This window comes from Stylophora pistillata, chromosome 8, assembly GCF_964205215.1.
Source record: "Stylophora pistillata chromosome 8, jaStyPist1.2, whole genome shotgun sequence".
NCBI lineage: Eukaryota > Metazoa > Cnidaria > Anthozoa > Scleractinia > Pocilloporidae > Stylophora > Stylophora pistillata.
In genome coordinates this window covers 27,024,916-27,044,466 of record NC_142526.1, presented here as the reverse complement: position 1 = coordinate 27,044,466, position 19,551 = coordinate 27,024,916, and the positions used below count along the sequence as shown (strand labels likewise).

At 37.5% G+C, this 19,551-nt stretch overlaps 1 protein-coding gene and 1 long non-coding RNA gene across 13 annotated transcripts in view; one reads left to right on the top strand and one right to left on the bottom strand.

The window, feature by feature from the left end:
• The window catches only part of LOC111333588 (uncharacterized), a 28,372-nt gene that overhangs the window by 7,335 nt on the left and 1,486 nt on the right, over positions 1 to 19,551 (bottom strand). The window contains exons 2-5 of one of the 12 annotated variants that reach the window (XM_088729573.1): positions 16,093 to 16,156; positions 13,844 to 13,891; positions 6,448 to 6,523; positions 393 to 901 (exon numbers count right to left, since the gene is read on the bottom strand). In XM_088729573.1, the coding sequence (XP_088585699.1) occupies positions 393 to 877 (485 nt within the window). In that variant the 5' untranslated portion in view covers positions 878 to 901; positions 6,448 to 6,523; positions 13,844 to 13,891; positions 16,093 to 16,156. Of the gene's footprint in view, positions 1 to 392; positions 902 to 4,182; positions 5,182 to 6,447; positions 6,524 to 6,598; positions 6,968 to 7,015; positions 7,163 to 7,198; positions 7,218 to 13,843; positions 13,892 to 14,000; positions 14,098 to 15,418; positions 15,574 to 16,092; positions 16,157 to 19,551 lie in introns of those variants that run through there. The other 11 variants (XM_088729575.1, XM_088729574.1, XM_088729578.1 and 8 more) reach the window with 11 other exon arrangements.
• On the top strand, positions 2,236 to 3,280 carry LOC148725691 (uncharacterized). The gene is made up of 2 exons (XR_015990395.1): positions 2,236 to 2,425; positions 2,665 to 3,280. It is a non-coding gene; the product is annotated as an uncharacterized LOC148725691 (long non-coding RNA).

The window sequence follows — 19,551 nt, the reverse complement described above, 5'->3', positions numbered from 1 at the left end:
ACTCAGCTCCGCCTTGTGTTCCACTTTTTGTATTCTTAACTTATTTGACGTCATCTGTGACGCAGTACTGAAGAGACGCACAGCAACATAGAAACTGTTTGTTGAACTGATATGCCAGAAAAAGTATTCTGACAGATGGATACAGACTTGCGCTTTAGATAAAATTATCTACCATTTGAACAAATGGGGCCAATTTCCTGTGATGCTTCAACCGTTTTACATCTAGCAGTAGATTCTTCCAGTAGATAACACGTAGATTCTTAGAAAAAGAATTGCCTCGATTATCACCAAATTGAAACCGGCCAACATTGACATGTTTGATCACTGCATGGAAAAAATAACTTTCAGATCTTAAGATAAATGTACGCTCAGTGTATATGCTGTGTAGTTACCTGAATATATCGGAGTTGTCGTATCCGTAGATAGGAAACGTCATATCAAACGTGTCTTTTTCAATGTCGTTCTCTACGCTCCGTACAGACTTCGAAATTTTTCCAAACGATACTTCAGTATCCTCGTGACAACAGCCCGAGACAGCGCCCTTCAGAATGCCAGGAAACATTCCGTCTACAGTTAGACCCTTGATTTGTTTGTTCGTGGTTGGATAAACAATGGTGTATGGGGAGTATAAGTGCCACGCGATGGATATGGGCAATCCATTTGCACAGCGGTGGTCTAGGGAATAGTTTTTCGCCATGTCAAAGTATTGCTGTAGGTCTTTACTTATCTTCGGAACTTGGTTCCGCGCCAGCGAAGAGAAAGGTATGTGGAAGGATGTTTCAGAGTGATTTCTTTTCGACCAGTAGGGAAGAAATATGGCTCCAGTTTGAGGAGCGAATTTGAGAAGTGTTGTGACGAAAAATATCAAGGAAAACATAGCTCAAACCCTTAGGAATGGACGCTGAAATTGAAAAGAAACATAAGACAAACATTTCAACAGCAGAGGCTTTGTAATTGATAAAACCCTTCGGGCGGCGGGTATCTTGGCTTCTATTGTCCGCAGCTGAGAGATTGTCGCGGAAAAATGAATATTAGGCCGAGAAACGAAGCTCTGAGGGAAAATGAGAAATTTTAAGAACAATCTCTATCAGCAAGGACAATATCAGTCGACATACCAGCAAGCCAAAGGGAGGTTTACTTATTTTGGAACCCCTTCCCCCACCCCTCCCCCACCTCCTTCCCCCACCCCCTTCCCCCACCCCCTTCCCCACCCCATTAATTTTCATATTGTGCGTTGACAGAATATTTTGTTGACTTTTTTTTAAGTTTCCGGAACAGCATTTGCGACAAGTTTTTAACGCCACTATCAATGGACTCTATGAAACGATTTTGTTTTTCTTCCACACAAAGAAGAAAAGATGAAAGGGAAACTGTTGAGTCGGCTTTTCCTAGCCGGCTGTTTCTTTTCGATGGAAATCATTGGGGGACAAAAACGGGGGTCATTGCATAATAATCGTCCTGTGATTTTTCATCATGTGACGAAAGTAGTATCGCGCAAAAATTGGGTTTAAACATACAATAGATAGCATAGCTAAGTGTAGGAATAGCAAGATAAAGGCAGAAGTCCCTGAAAGCTAGACGCAATGAATAGTATATAGTTTTTCTCATTCTTGGAATGTGAATTAATGGTTTATATACATCAATGGACCCTTATAGATCACCACAGTATCAAATATTCTTCATTCAGAGTTCATGAACATCATAAACAACATGTTTAGAGCTTGGTTGGTGTTTTGTGTCGGAAATACGGAAACAACTTGAAATGTTAGATCTCCCACGGACAACAAATAAATTTCTCCTGATTGTTTCAATCATGAATGCCTATTTTCTTCGTCTTATCTGTCTTATCAACCTATAATCAGTGTTTGACATAAAAAAACCTTTAATTTCTAATGTAACCTACATGTAAATCCTTCATTGGTTAAATTTAAAAAAATTATTACCAATTTACATTACACGCTTTAGTGGTCGAGGAAGTTATGTTATGATACTTCAGCCTTAAATTTCAGTTTTTGACTCCTTGATCTTAAGTTTTACCTCATCCTCGGAGACCCAGGGGTAGTGAGTCGATTTCAAGTTAAGGGCAGAAGAGCCCCTGGGGACATTGTCTTACAAGACTAGTTCCAAACGGTCGCAGTCGTTCTGGCATCTGATTGGTGCCAGAAAATCTTTGTGTTTTTCTGCCCAATCAGAGTGAAGTGTCGTTTGGAGTCCTTTCGTGTGTTTTAACACGCATGTATACAACAAGCTCTGTTGCACGCTATGTTTGTCTAGGCCGTGCGACGAAGCTTTGCCCGAGGTGAAAAGTTTCAGTCTCAGCACACAATGTGAGAGAAATCGATCAGATTGTCCGCGAAATCTTACCGGAAATTATACTGAATACTTTCGCAGGTATCACAAGAGAACGTGTTCAAAAGTTTGCGAGGTTCGTATAAAACATAATGGTTGCAGGCATTGATATGTCGCTTTAAACGTTAGATGAGATGTAAGCTTAAAGCTTTTAAGATTTTTTGTACAATTTGTTGTGACTGAAACTTTTCCAATCCCGTGAAGCCACGTAGGTATGTCAAGCAACTGGCGCTTATGCTTGCGTAGCTTTCTGTGCGCGCCAATCTCTAATCGTTGCCTTGTAGTAAAGTCTTTACAATATCGCCAAACTTGCAGATAACGTCAAGTACGTGGACGACCTTCAGCAAGCGCTTAAAGAAAGCTTAGCTGTGTTTCCGGTTATCTAATTAAAATCTGAACAAAAACTAATCATCGAGAACATCGTGGAAAGGAGATATGTTTTCGGACAGTTACCGAAGGGGTTTGGAGAAAGTTTAATCTTTCAACTGCTGCGTTGAGTGTTCAAATTCTTGAGCTCGAAAGGCCACGGATTCTCTTCTAGTCCCTTGGTCATTGTCATTTCACCTCTTTTATCGATTGTTGAAGACCAAGTTAATTACCTTTGATCATTTGGAATCGATGCTGCTTTCATCGGGGAAAACAAAACCAAAGACCAAGAAATATTGGATGGAAAGGGCAGGCTTGCTTTATTGTAAATGTCAGCTTAGTACAGGGTTATCTACCCACATCTAATAAACAAAAGTTTCCACGTTTAGCTTTTATTTTTAATTTTTCAAGCGAAGATTAGATTAGATTTTGGCCGGGCGTGCACAAAAAAATGCGTAAGCGCCAGTTGCTCTACATACCTGCGTGGCCCTTGCGACGAAATGGCTTCACGGGATTGGAAAAGTTTCAGTGACAGCAAATTATACAAAAAATCTTGAAAGTTTAAGCTTACATCTCATCTAACGTTTAAAGCGACATATCAATGCCTGCAACCATTATGTTTTATACGAACCTCGCAAACTTTTGAACACGTTCTCTTGTGATACCTGCGAAAGTATTCGGTATAATTTCCGGTAAGATTTCGCGGACAATCTGATCGATTTCTCTTACATTGTGTGCTGAGACTGAAACTTTTCACCTCGGGCAAAGCTTCGTCGCACGGCCGAGACAAACATAGCGAGCAACAGAGCTTGTTGTAGATGTGCGTGTTAATACTCACGAAAGGACTCCAAACGACACTTCACTCTGATTGGGCAGAAAAACACAAAGATTTTCTGGCACCAATCAGATGCCAGAACGACTGCGACCGTTTGGAACTAGTCTGGTAAGACAATGTCCCCAGGGGCTCTTCTGCCCTTAACTTGAAATCGACTCACTGCCCCTGGGTCTCCGAGGATGGTTTTACCTCTGACTGACTCTCCGTTCGACAGTTGATCTGTGAGGCTAACTGTTTTAATATTGTTTACACTGTTTCAGAAACGATGCCGATACGATCACTTCACCATCTGCGATGAGATGCAAAGGTATTTTCTGCTCTCTCAGATGCATCACCCCAACGAAAATTCTTGTGGGATGATGGGAATGTATTACAGAGCAGAACACACTACTACAAGCAAACGCGCTACTATTAGATGTGTTCACTATTTACGAGGGCAAAGACAACTGAAATCTTACGTGAGACAAAGTTCTAGTGAACATCGAGCATATTTAGATGACAAAAGTAAAAACCGTATCATAGGTAACCGATATGCAAAGCGGTAGAAGGGTAATTAATTGTTTCAATTGATATTAATGAAGAGTACTTAAGGTTCTTTTAGCTCTGAGTTGTCTTACTGGTTAATTACTTACTTTCTTGTTAGCAGCGCCTCTTCTGTGACTACCTTCGAGAGGTCCTTACTGTTGAGCTATCATCTACGTTTGGGTAATTAAAACGTTTACCGGAAATGGTTGTCCGAAGTTAATACCGTCTCAAATGTTTGGACACAGCTAGAGTTTTCTTACTCCAAAAATAGAAATATGTTAGTGGTTGGAGTGAATTATCCAAAAACGAAAGAAGATACTAACATCTGTCATTTCCGTTAACCTAAACTGAAAAGAAAATTACTCATGCGGTTGCAGCTTTTCGAGTTTCACTACTTTCTGAATTTGCTAATATATGGATTAAAACTTTTTAGCCATTTTCGAAGATCAACATTACTTTAAAAGGCAAGTCCTTGTTCTTTTTTGTCATTTCTTCGGGAGACACGATCATTATTGTTTAAGTTAGAGCTACTGTTAAATTAATAATCTGTAACTTAACACTTTGTGAGTTACGGATGGATATATGCTTGTTCAAAAATGGTCCAAATTTTTAGCAGCTTAATCACTAATAATGTTTAAAATGCTGGCGCGTAACAGACATTTCCCAAAACAAAAAGCAATGAACATCAAGGACAGCACCTTGTTCAAAATCTCACCGACAGATACAGACGGCATAAACAAACATTTTTCATCATTTGGATGACAGTGACCCCTGTTCATTAATTGAATTTAACTCGTTAATTCGTAGTTCATCGATTGACATTGATAGATCTGAAAGCGCACGCCCCAAAAGATATCAGAGCTCGTTTGCAAATGTTGACTGACAGGTAAGGATTGATGGCCTTGTACACAGTTTTTAGCGCTTTCTTCTCGGGGTCGGCCATAATATGCAGAATGTGAAGGTGTAGTCTGATTGTCCGGGTGAGTGTAGTCCTGAGAAGGACTGTTGTCGGTGGCAGTGACTGACGTTTCGACAACCTGTGCGGAAGTCATCATCAGAGTCAAGTGAATATGCACAATGTCAGGAATTATTATTTATGAACCGTTGGTCTCATAAAACTTGTGAAACTGTTGACCTTTGAAGTGGGAGGAAAAACGTTTAGTTTAAGCATGATGAAGCTCGTTGATTTAGCTTTAAGTTGTCGAGAGAAACATAATTTGTCCCAAATGGCTTTTCTCGTGTCTTCATAACAGCATTCTCCTGTAATCTATTCATACTGAGGCTTGTTCTTGTACAGGTATAAAGTTCTTTTCTGAGGGAGGGGGGTGGGACTACAAAACACAATGACGAGACCGTTTTTCATTAAATAACGTGTCGTAATTACTCAAACGATGCATGACACAAGAAAACTTTAACAACAACATGCAATGCTTAAAAGACGTAAAGAACAAAGACTTGAATGTTTGTTCATTTGTTAACGATATCAAAGCTGAAAAAGGAAGGACAATTGCATGCACGTGTGCTAAACTACAATTCCATTTAAGATAATATATTATTTACATTTTCAAGAAAATTCACTTCTTTACTTAGCTATTAAAGGGAGGGAAAAAATTCTCAAGAAATTGCCCTTTACACAACTATTGACACAAAAAAGTATTCAAATTTCAACTTTTTTTTAAAGTTCCTTTTAAAAGTTACTAGAGCTATATTTTTGCTGTAACATAATAAATGTACCTTTAATTAACACCCACATTCCCTTAAGGAGATCATTGTTATATAATCATCTTAGCTATTTAGCACAATTTCCCTTTTGATAGCATTGTCATTCAATATGGAAGACTACAAGAAATTAGACACTATTGTTATTCAAATACCGTTGACTGAACAGTGAGAGTCTCGGAAAAGACACGAAAAGTGCTTACTAAAAGAATTACGCACATTTAAATAAAAAATTTGTTTTGAAAATACTCCTTGGCTCTCAAGTTATTGTCTTTGTTTACAAAGAGACCCCGAAGGTGAAGCTATTCAAACTGCGGTATAAGTTTAGCACAACATTAAACTGCTTGCCGTTTTCCTTCTGGTCTGTTTGGGAATGTGTAGTTAAAAAGCAAATACATACAAGCCCGAATAAAATGAGAATGGTTCATTGCTATTTAAACATTAATGTCTATCGTTTACTGCGTATGTGATTTTTTCTTACCTGTGGTTGTATTGTTCACAAGGTATAAAATCGCGTGTTTAAACACAACAAAAATTGAACCTCTATGACATTTTCGGAAACTGAATATGGCAACTTTAGCACAAACGCATATAACACAAGCTTTAAAACCTAGGCAGCATATTGGAGAAAGCCAAAGAAGGCAAATCAGTACCTGCTATAGTTGCTAAAAGTTCTTCTCTTCTTGCTTTCTGCCTGGATATGAGAGGAAACGATGTCCACTAGCAAACCTGCAAATGAACAAGAACAGCAATGAATTTAACCACTTGAAATCGAAACTAAATCAGCTTTGAATGCTTACGTACCGAGTCTAGTAACATACAACTATCACGTAATACTACCGGCAAAAAATGACGGAGAGCTCGGTTGTAACCAACAAAGCCTTTGGCTAGCTACAAACTGTGCGCCTTATTAAATATTTTCATGTACTGCTGCTATTAGGGTTTTTCAAAATACGCCACCCATTGAGAGACATAATGCGACTACTGCCGAGATTGTTTATGGTTTCAGTTCTTTTGTCGGAATTGACTAGAAATTAAAGTCAGATTATGCTCTGATAACACATTGGGTGCTGAGTGGCGAAAAAGGATACGAGAAGCGAGTGAAAGAGTGTCTTCAATTAAGAGTAGTCGCGAACTGTTTTGACAAGTTCCTGTCCTTCATTATTCGTTTTCAAACCTCTTTAAGCCCTAAGTAACTGTAAAAGGAAAACAAAATCATACCTGAGCACGCAAACTAAGAAAAGGGGGCAAATTCTTTGAGTAGTCAGCTTTCCTTTAAGATAACAGACCAACTCCTATGCATTTTAACAATTTTAATCCCACTGGACTCGCCACAAAGGTAAGACCTCATTAATAATGTACGCTTCTGCAGACTTTTGTAAACAAAATAAATCACATACTTACTCTATTGTAAGCGCTCGCTTTGAAACCAAAAATGTAGGTCAAATTAGCTCTTAAAAAAAAAATAAACATTTTCAACACGAAAGAGAAAAATAAAAGGAAATTACGGGAATGCTTTGGAAAATAATGTCAAAATGCCCTGCAAAACAGCTGTTAAAGGAAATATTCCTTAGCTTGTTTTCTGTGTGTATTTTGACTGCTTAAGTAAACAACAAAGCATTGAAAAAAAGTTCAACATTGTACCTAAAATAAGACAGCACTCACCATACTTGCAATTATTGTGTACAACACAATGTTATTTGCCTTCTATCAAGCATTACACAACTTGTGATCAGTAAATGGATCAAAGTTTTTTTTCGATAATATTATCTATGAGTCATCTCGTCTATTGTTTTTATCTATAATTTGATATTCGAACTTGCTAGCAAAATCTTTCCGATTGTACTTTTAAAGGTAATCATCATTTCGCTCTGCTGCACTCTCGAAAGGACTGATTAAATTAAGAATTCTTGTTTCAGTTTACAGCCGCACAATGACGTTTCAGTCACTAGAACAGTAGGTTGTGAAGAAAAGAAAAGCAAAACTGAATATGTTAAAACTGCTTCCCAAGAGGGTCTAAACAATTCAGAGGATTAAAAATTTAATGTGGTTTAATTCTGGCATTTCTGAATCAGAGCTACGTATCACAAAACTAATTAAAACTGAAGGAGGAACCAAGTAGGATTGAACTTGTATTATAGTACCAGCTCTCTCTCGAATAACCGCTTCGGACAGTTGTTTAAACACATCATCTACCACAGCAGAAGAGTGGTTTGTTTCCCAAAAATAAAAAGGCTGTGCCTACGCATCACGTCGGATAAACCGTTAATCAAATATGTTTAAGTCAATAAACTCATATATCTTATTGGACGTTCTGTTGTGTAGTATCGCTGAGTATTTTTACAAGTTGTGCCGTATTTTGACAAGCCCGAAAGGCAAGTGAAAATACAAGTAATAATACAAAACACAAGTAATAACGAGTAAAAATACTCAGCGATACTACACCGTGACAAAACGTCTAATAGGTTATTTTTTATCAAGCACGCCAAATTGTTATTTCAGTGCGGGCGAATTTCGCGGATACTTTTATACGGGGAGTGCGTGACAGAAGTATGCGAAGAGGAATGAAATTACGCTTTGTTGTGTTGCTGTTTCTATTTTCTTCATTCCGACTCTTAGTCGTCAGAAAAATGATTTAAATCCAATTCGTTGCTCGCGCGTTGTGATAAAACCTGTCTAACCGGTTCTCTAGAGTACAAATACCGCGTGATATTTGCACTCGTCTTGGGTGTTATTTGTACTCTACGGAATGTAGTTGGATATTAAACCAAGAATATTTTCAGTCTACGCATGAAAACACACCCTAGTTCAAGTACGACAAACAATGCTCAACCTACACGAGAACAGCATCTTCAATCTCGGTGAAAAACGACCTGGCAACTGATGCCCATTCTACCCTCATCAGAACGGTCAGATTTGCTTTATATGCACTATTTGGAGTCAAGGTTATCGCTCTCAAAGTTATTGAAAACAGCAGGACTTTAAGATATTGTTCAAAATGTAAACTTGTTTCACAAATGATCACGAACTATATCAAGGCAGCGAAAATCTTATCTATACAAAACTAGCCTCTGTTTACACTGGGTTTTCTTTTTTATCAACAAAAATGCACAGGCCACATTCCTAATCTCCTAAATTTAAGAAAAACAACACCACTTTGAGATAGTGGTCTAAATTTAAACTCGTTTGATAAATGATAAGGTAACCTTACAAATAAAAAACAGCCTCTGTTTACACTAAGTTTGCTTTTTTACAAACAAAGATGCCGGCCTTTCGGTCCCCTTAATGACCTTCTATTCTTTCACTGTTGTTAATAAGGCTGGCACTACTTAACAACTTAACTAAAAGAATTCACTCAAATCAAATCTAAATGGGAGACTTTCAAGGAAAATTTAAATACCCAAGAGGATGCGACAGCAATTAGCTTCTGTGGCTCAAACAATAAGCAGCTATTGTACATTCGATCGAATTTGAAATGAAAATTGTTGCCCTTATTAGTGATACATAATTTAGGAAGGCTGATTCCCAAGAAGGCTAGAGGCAACATTTTGAACCTTGCAAGAGTGAAAAGAAGCCGCATATCGCGTCACGTGACATTGAACCACCTCGAGTTTAGCTATCTCCAGAAGAAGACACCATATAGATTCTATTAGAAAACCTAACTATCATTGCATACCGCGATAACTGTCTGATAAAACAGCGCTAGTAGCGGCTATTCTGTAGCGTCACTAACTGTACACTGTAGTATTCAAATTCAGTTGAAATCAGCTCACTATATCGCAAAAAGACAGAAAAGACCCCAGAATGACAAAAGAATAATCATGTCCCTTGGTATTTTCGTCCCACAAAAGGTCGGTCAAACGCTATTCACCAGAAATACGGGATTAAGCATCCGGTTGTTGGTTACGTTTAAAAGGCTTTGCATGATCAAAGTAAACAATTTACAACATTCCCCAGCGGAACTCCGTTAAAAAAATATAGGATTGATTACAATGATAGGGTTTAATTGATTTCTATGCAAGGTAAAGCTAAGAGTGCGTTTTTCGTACAGATGTAAGATTCAGATACAATGATATATATGAACTTCATATATTTCATTGTATCTGATTTATCACTTTCACGGGTTTATTACGAATCAACTTAACGGCCTGCTCCCAGTTGGCTTGTTAGCTCAATTGGTAGAGCGCTGCACTAGTATCGCAGAGGTCAGTGGTTCGAATCCCGTACAGGCCTGATTTTTTTCAGGTCTGATTTTCGCTATTGCTTAAATAGCGCTATCTACTGCGAGGATCGTGCATCATACAGATGTAAGATTCATCATTGTCAACCACGTCGTGTAAGATCGATTCCAGTGTAGAGGCTAAAATGAATCAACGGATAATAATGGTTTTGAGTGAAGAATTTATCAAAAATTCGCAGACTGTCTGGCGTAGCTTGTTAAACCAAGTAAAAATCAAGTACATGAGTCACCAAGGTCTCTTGACCTTGGTGACGACATCCATTACGGTTAGAGGAACTCAAGACAATCCCATCGACTACAGTCATTCTAAGGACTGTCTTCACCGGGATGATGTGACTACGCGATTGACTAAACCTACATCAACATGCGCGCGGTAATCACCCTCTCCCAGTCATTTTTTTTCCGTCTCCCCCACCCCACCCTACCTGGGTAAAACCTAAATCCGATTCATTATTCAACTTTTCAAGCAGTCATTATTTGCCATAGACCTTAACACACTGCAGTGTTGTAAAACAGTCGTAAACCGAAACATAAAATGTAGACGTGTCCACAGAGCGAAGCAAACCAACTTGAAATTTTGACGAACAAAGTGAAGGAACATTCACACACAAAAGCTGTTACGCAGCGAACACCTAAACACTTGGTTAGATTAAGAGTACAGAGGACCTTTTAATTCTTAACACGACATTCACGTCAAAAAATGAGTTTTTGAAAGCTCTTAAAAATCAAACCGATTCACAGCAGTCAATGAAGACAAAATTTATGGTGATAGTCAAAAGAAAGAATCAACTTTATCCGTGGTATAATTGATTTTTCAGGCAAAGACTTCTTTGGTGTGAGAGCCTGCCTTTCGTTCTCTGCTCATTAGCTAGTTTCGTTTTGTTTGGTTTTCACACAAGTCAATAGACAAACAGGTTTACAACTTCTTTAACGTGATTTCCATCAATCTGTCCGCCCTCACGCATTTGGTAGATTTTCACTCAGTACCTTACTTCAGCCATTCTATAAACACTGTTGTGTCAGGGAGTTTTTATGCGCTAATCGCGGTATTCCATAGTGCTCAAAAGAAAAAAATTCCAATAAATTCCGCATCTAACCTTTTAATGAGCGATCCTCGTGGCTCGTCACCAAATACCAGATGTGGAAATCATTCAACAATAATATTATTCCCGGCTTGTGACACGCACACGATAATAGCTGTCCAAGTCTACTGGACTAAGTGAAGTTTATTTTTGAACAAATAGATGAACTGCGATTCATAAATTATTCAATTGACTTAACGAAGCTTAATGGAATTTAAAAGTAGCTCTGTAAACACGCAAATTGGACTACTAGACATCCATTTCTACAATCACTTTTCCTTTCATTAACTAGAATTGACCACCATGATACAAAACCACAAACGAGTAAATGTGCACGATGCTTTATCAGCAAGAAACCCTCCTCAACTACATACACAAAAGTTAGTGGGTCTACAAGTGGCTTGGTAATCCTTTGGATTGCTTGCTTTACCTAGATATTTGCTATGATATTAAAGAAATGTAACTATGGCGCACTGCCGACGAGGAACTGGGTAAATTGTTTTAAACACGTGAGTTTTAAAATGTCTCATCACGAAAACAATACGCAAACTAAAAATACGTAACACACTAAAAAAAAAACATTCTCGTCTTCACTTTCAAAAAGTTAAAATTCTAGCAATGAATTTGCATGATACGTCATAATAACTTCAACCACTAGAATAAATTAACGTAAGAAAAAATGACTAAATCAAGTTATGTTTGAAAGATAAAGAGACTACATTTCTATTTTGAAATAAAGAATAAGTTGAAAGTTATGTAAGTCTGTACATTATATTCAAACAGTGCGGAAGGGGGAGGTGAAGTTTGCTAACATTTTGCACAGGTATGCTACCGTCCTATGTACCAAACGCGGGCAAAGAACATTCAACGATTATTCGCAGATGGAGGGCGAAGTGAATATTGTTGAGCAAGCAGTTTTAAAAGGTTTATTAAATTGGATCAGCAAAAACTTCATATATGTCTTTTAAAGAAAGACTCCGCCAAACTAAGTAGCATCTTTTGTGCTCTTCGCATTTGAATTTTCTTCTGCCGCGTTTATCACTTCCTCGTCCGCACATAATTCCACACGCTATCGCCTCGAATCCAATCTACGGATCTAGAGATTTCCTTTGTGCCACATGCTCTTGCATGATGGCTCTTACCATTAATTTCTTCCAAAATACTCCGAAAACTTGGGAGGTTTGAGTTCAGTTAACAATTCAGCTGCTTTTGGCATCGTATGTCTATAGTTTCAACAAACGCCAAAGATTAATTCTGATTTTGTCCAGTTTTCCCACTGATTCTTAAATCAGCCCCGTATAAAAAGAGAAAATTTATCTTTTTCACCATAAGAGCAAGTTTATTCATGGCGATACGGGGACAGCTAAATGCTTTTAAGACTGATGTTTGCCTTATTTGTCATTGTGTATCAATTTGTTATCAAAAACTGGGTCTGCGAGGCGTACCAGCCTTATTGAAACAAAATCGACGAAACATATTGCGATACTGAGTCTCACAATTGAACAGCTGCCCATAGTGTTTCAGCCACTTAAGAAATTTAATGTGCTGTAAAAACATCTCTTTTAAAAGGAAATGTGGAACTGTGAAATTGGGCATTGGGCTATTTATTCCAATTGCTGTGTTTGCAAGTGCTTTACATTTTCTTCGACTTTTCTGAAATTTGTACGGTGAAAACATCAGTTTCCGAAAGACTTTTTTTTAGCAATAGTCGTTGCTGCGCCACAATACGTTGATGGAAACGAAAAAATGGTAATGAAAAATGAGCCGTACCCTGATGTAATTGTTTCGATTCGAGAGTTTAACTTGATTCCAAATAGGACTGTCGAGTGAAATTTTCTTTCGTGACCAAGAAAAAAATTCCGTTTTTTACTAAATACGACATAGCAACATATCCAGTACGAATAATAAAAATGCACACGTAAACATGTCATATCTAGCTATGTGACTCAAAATAATTCAAATAAAAGGACTGTGAATTGACAACGAATTATTGTTGCCGCAATTAAAATTCTGCAGACGGTAAATGGCTTTTAAGTATGTTTCAGATTTGTGATAAAATACTTTTTTTGCTGTACTTTTTTAAAACGATGCATGATACATTTGTGATGCGCCTCAGTGCAAACTGCATCCCTTTTTCAGCCCAATAAGAGCGAAGAGCAACTAAGGTATCTGCACGTGCTAGACGAACGAATTTTTTCGATCGATCGAACATTTGATCACCATGAATCACTGGAACACTGTGTAGAGTGTGAGAATTACTCGAGAATCCAACTTTTAACTACACGGATGCAAGAAAAATGCTCTATTTCTTATGTCAGTCAGTAACTGATATTCGAAAAAACTGTAATCATATAAGTAAACGCGTGCTGCTACTTCTCAATAGACATCTTGCAACACTAAATTGATCCGTGAATTCAAAGAACAGATATACAATTCATATTAAAGAATACATTTGTAATTACTGATAAAGTGAGGCAGTTTGATCGAAACGAAAACTTACGCTAGCCCCTCATGCAGCGAAATTAAAAAAAACCCTCTAAAACCGTTTGCTTCAGTCCTATCAACAGCGGTGAACAGTGTTCTAGTTCAAGAGAGACTGACATATAACATGACGGCTGCATTTGAGAAGTGCATAATTGCCTAAAAGGCGCACCAGACATGAGCTGTTCATCAAGAATCGAACGCTTGGCTAGCCCAGCACAACATGGTGAAAAGAACGTGATTTACCTGATCTAAAGACGTTGTGAAGCCCTCTTACACTTACGGAAGATGTTTCTGCAAGACATGTCGAAAGTCATTTTGAACAAATACGTTAAGTACTTGGAAAATGCAAAAATAAAGAATACTGAAAGAATCAAGTATGCCATTAATATCTTTAAATTACCTTTTACCTCTGAGCAAAGTCTCGTTTTTCACTTTTTCATGCTCATTTAATTTTCAATTAACGATATTCAATGTTTCTTTGGTCACCACAACTCATATGCCAGGTCGAGTTTGGTCTTATTAAGCTGAAAAATGACCTGAAGCGGAGAAAAAATGTCCCGTTTTTAATAAATTATCTGAAGATTTTCTTTTATATTGTTAGGAAACAGACGGAGCCGGAGCCGGAGCCGGAGCCGGGCGGCGCCAGGCGTCTGACGGACAGTGTGAATCTTCTGCTTGCCATTCTTTTTCAACTCTCCTCGTTTCATTTCAAATTGTAGCCGAAAAACTTAACACCATCTGTAATGATTCCAACGTATACTCGGAACATAATGCGTTTTTCATTCAGATTACACAACTTGCGACTAAAGCAGAAATTCATATTGAATCATAAGTGCTCTCCCACCGAGATAATTTGTTTCCTTTCTTAGGAGAAGTTAATTTGGAAGAAATGTCGAGAAATAAAGGTACTTCACGCTGATAGCGTGCCTAAACAGGCAATTCCGGACTATTCCAACGTAGTAAAGAGGCACCAAGAAAGTGCCAGATAGTTACAACGGTAAAACATCATCCAGAATTATTAAATAACAGTTCCCACGGCTTTGTCTCACAGAGTTCAATGTGATAATAGAATAATTGTAAAACTTTAAACTTGAAAACAGGGCGTGAAATCGATACTTATTAAAATCAGTCAAATTCCCGGTAATAGGTTTCGTTAGCGAAGTTAGTTTTTGTTTGTTATAATTTCATGTAAAATTTGCAAGTTGAGTAACTAATATAAATATCGAAATCCGAACATATCCAAGTTTTCTACAGGAACAGAGACGAGTGGTTTGCAATGTGCCATAAACAGGAACGTGTAAGACTTACATTACGACAGAATCTCACCCGTTAAAACATCGACGAACTATCTCTTACAAAAAGGGGAGAAGAGTACACACCAGTCATATAATGGCATTAATCTGGTGCAGGGCACTAAATTCTCGATTGCATGAATACAAAATAGACCATCACATCATTTGGAGGCAAAAATTTCATTGAATCCCACACAGAATGAAAAATAAATGGTTTGGTCTTTTTTAACAAACAGCCTTTGGCTAGATCTAAAAGCTTCCTTCGACGTTATTGCAACCGATTTTGTCTTCGCATGTTGAATTGCTGCAAAATGGATTTTTCATCTTTTTTTGCATATTTAACCCTTTAAAAAGGGCTAAGAAATTATGAAAAATGCATCAAGCAATCAAGCTGTAACCAGAATGGCTATTAAAGTAATGTTTCAATTTATCAAATGTTAATATCACATTATCTTCTGCACGCTCAAAACCGGCAGTTTTCCCGTCTCCATATCGTATACGAAAGAGATCCCAAATCGACACCAACCTTTGCCTTTTGCTGGAGTAGGTGTGTTAGAATGACAGCCGAGTTTTTTTCTAATAAACTGCCTTGCGTGCTGATTTATCCCGCTCAGTTATTGAATTACTTTTTTGTCCGTTTTGTCGTGTACCAGCATACTAAATGGCCAAATGAAGCGAATATCCATTTGCAGGTGTACATCTCTTAGGCTACTAGCAGGAAGATGAATATTTCCTTAGGCACAAAGACAAATGATTCATGACCCAATGAGAGTAATGCTTCTTCAAACACACCTGCGCAAAACGTCCGGTGCATTTACTGACATTGGTTTCTCAGTTTGACAATTAAAGATGCTGTTTTCAACACTTTTTCTGACACATTAAGCGCTGTTTTAAGCGATATTCGCAGCACTTACCAGCTCGACCGTAATAATGGCGATCGCTAAGAGGTTTACTGGCCTATTCAAGGACAATTCTACGTGCGCACATTCTGGATTTACAATCGTATAATTATCTTTTTCATCTTTTGTTTTTCACATTGTTATCATGTTCCTGTTTGTTTTTTCCACATTCGGTTTGTTGTGAAAAATTCAATAAAGCTTTATAACTTTCTAGTTTCCATGATTTGAAAACACCACGATGACATTAACTGATTTCCTGCAAAGCGGCTTCTTTTCAAATGAAAATGTGTATTTCCCTTACCTTCAAAGTAAACTAGCAAAATACACCCAGTTCATCACTTAGTGGAAAATTCTGGAGTATCAATCTGCGGAATTATTTTACCATTATCAGCATTAAATAATACATCCAGTTTAACGAAGTTGTTTTCCATTAGAAACTGCAGCAAGCAGAAGAATAGCGAATATTCACGTATACAGGGGATATTCTATTAATGCTAATAACTCAGCTTTTCTATCAAAACCTGAAACAGATAAACCAGTTTGTTTATTCAGGCCAAAATGTTATTATCCTCAACCCAGAGACTCTTATGTACTCACAGCACGAGTATATGCCAAGTTATCTTCAACGCTTTGCGTTTGTAAGAACACTCAGACTTTTCTCTTTTCATGGCAATACATTAATTCTTCACAATAACATAAATACCTTTTACCGATGGGTTCATAGACAGATCAAGGTTGAAACTAATTACGAAGTAAAATTTCGGATACAGAATTAAACCATTCAATCAAAGCATAGAATTGATCGTGATACTTGTTTGCCGCCCTCATACGTGCGTAATTTATGAGATTGCATGACATCAAAACTGGATAACTGATAACTTTCTCGATAGGAACGATTCAGTTTCAAAGGACAACAAAGGCACCATAAACTTGACATCACAGACACACATTATAGTGTCATCTACCTTGTGACATTTCAAGCCAAAGCGATCTTAGCAGCTATCTAACAAACTAAGACACTTGCACCTGGCTGGACTGATTTCGCAAGCCCGGGTTTTTTTAAAAACAATTTTTATGCCTAGAGTAATCTCGTGTTGTGTAACGAGTAAGAAGTGAAAGACCTGTTAAGAGCCCGTTCCATCCACCCATTGCAGAGGGTGCCGATCTTAAACAATATTTTGTGGTTTCCCTCATCTTAAAGGAAAAACTGCACAAAGGGACAATTGACTGACTCTCGATCTTAAAACAAAATATTTTGTGGTTTCCCTTTTCTTAAAGAAAAAACTAATGGCTCTCGGCAGTGCAATTTATTAATCATTAATATTCATAAAAAAACTCCTTCATTCTGATTGGCTAAGAGATACACCGTTTTCAGGTAACACGTTAAAGAAGAGAGGTGATTCAGTGCAGATACACGGAGGGGTGATTCAAAGTAAAAGAAGGTAACAAGGCCGAGCTTTGAACAATTTTGAGGCTTACAGCTTAGAAAAAAAATTATGAAATTTAATTTTGATTTACCGTAGTTGTTTCGACCGACGTACAATGAAATTTTACAGGGTTTGAATTACTTATTTCTGCTCGTAAATCGCGTGCTTTGCCCCTGAATAACGATGAAACAAAACTTTTTCTGTATATCATTAGTAGTTAAAACATGATTAGTATCATGCAATGTGGAAAAAACAAGCACTCGAACAACTTTTCAAAGACTGTATGGTGCCCTCCACCCACGAGTTCGTGAAATAGTTGGTTTTTACAAATTACTGGTGTTTATCTATTCCGAATTACACTCGAAAGCAAGTCATTACCTAACAAATAAGAAAATGTTTTGCTCTAAATTGTATCTTTTCTTGGTTCCTACAATTTGACAACCGACTACTAGGTGATTAAAATGAGCAAGAGATGACCATAACAACAAAAAAGACCGCTTGGATACTTGAAATATGTACATATATACAAAAGTGTTGTTTAACTCACCATAGAAATTCAGAACGAATCTCATTTCTCAGTTAAAAAGAAAAAGAAGATAGATGATGAGTGAAATTATGGACAATTAAGATGCACGGAGCAGTACCATCTAGTGACCTCAGGAAGGTAAATTGGTAAAGTAATTGGTAACGATTTCTTCAACAGTCAGCCACAGATGTTGATTGATAGACATTAAGAAAAAACCCGAGGTTTCCAGATGGCAACAAACACCAAGTATCCAATAGAGAGGAATATCATAACGTTAATACAGAAAAGGACCATCGCTTGATCTCCTGTCGATTATTTATTCTCACAGGAGTACACCAAAAAGGTGTTCCTAGGCATATTCAAAACAAACAAGTTCTCTCTATACTCTAAACAAACAAAGTAACGTAACGGGCATTCTGGAAAAGCATTCCCTCAGTGGTGAGTAGAAGAAAATTCTAACTCCAAACGTAACATTGTAAATGCAGCGTTATTGTGAATACCGGCTCTGCTCTGTAATTTTTGCTATTTTCACAAACATTGTAGATCTAAACGCAACGTTACTGTGAATACCGACTATGCTCGGTAATTTTTTGCTATTTTCACAAACATTGTAGATCTAAATGCAGCATTACCATGAATACCGACCGGCTGTGCTCGGTATTTTTTGCTATTTTCACAAACATTGTAGATCTAAGACTTGTCTTTGTCACGTGCTGCCAGAATTTCGTGGATAAAAAGTTGCATCTCAATTCAATCTTACGGGAAAATCATTAAAAGCATCTAGACCTTGATATATAGGGCAATCCCTGATGGTTATCGTACACCATTCGTGCATTTTCCTGAAACTCTTGTTACTACGGTTATTCTAAGGAGAAAAAGAAAATTGCCAAACTTTCCCTTTTAAATAAATTAATTGGTTGCGAACATAAGATCCGACGTTTAAATTTTTCAGATTGAAACCTCTAGTCAAAAGCTTGCGCCAAATAAGGTATATCTGCCCATAACATTTTTTTATCCTCTTGAAAACAGGTGTTTACCAACTAGATATATAACATTCAAGTTGTCGAATAAGACTTCCCATCGCTTTCTCGCACTTTGTTATAACTAACAAGCAATCCTTGCGACGAAGTTTGCATTTCGTATTTCGAAATTTAAACAGTTCAAGTGACTACTCTCAAAATTTAAATTACTCTCAAAATTTTCGACCAAGCTGGTCTGGAATTGCTAGGGCACTGAGACCACATTAAAAGGGAGAGCGATAGAGAGGCGGAGTCAGTAATATAAGCATCTCGGTGTCATTTCATTTGAACAAGCAATCGATGTTAAAATGAAAGAGTTTTCAAGTATAGTTCGTATAATCGCAGAATTAATCCCGAAAGATGTCTTTTTTTAATGTCTCGGTCCTTTATTTGTGGCTACAGCCTCCTATAGCAGGCGAAGCCACATATGTTATCGAGATGAGTGAGTGAGGGAGTGAGTGAGTGAGTGAGTGTTTCCATTTACTTTACACCAGAATGCTTGCATTTTATAAAATTTAAGGACACATCTTCAAAAGCAGATGGTTTTCCCAAAAAAAATATGTCACAGACAAAGTAATTAGAATAGGAATTAGGTGGCCTGACTACGAAAGGACAAACTCTCGGAAAGTTACTCAGTTTCCTTCTACCTTTAACAAGAATGCATCCCTACAATATATTAAATTGAGGAAACTCGTCAAAAGTAGACGGTTTTTCACAAGAAAAATTTACCGGAGAGAAAGAGCTATCAATACTAAACTGGATTAAGGATGGCTGAACTCGGAGGGGAA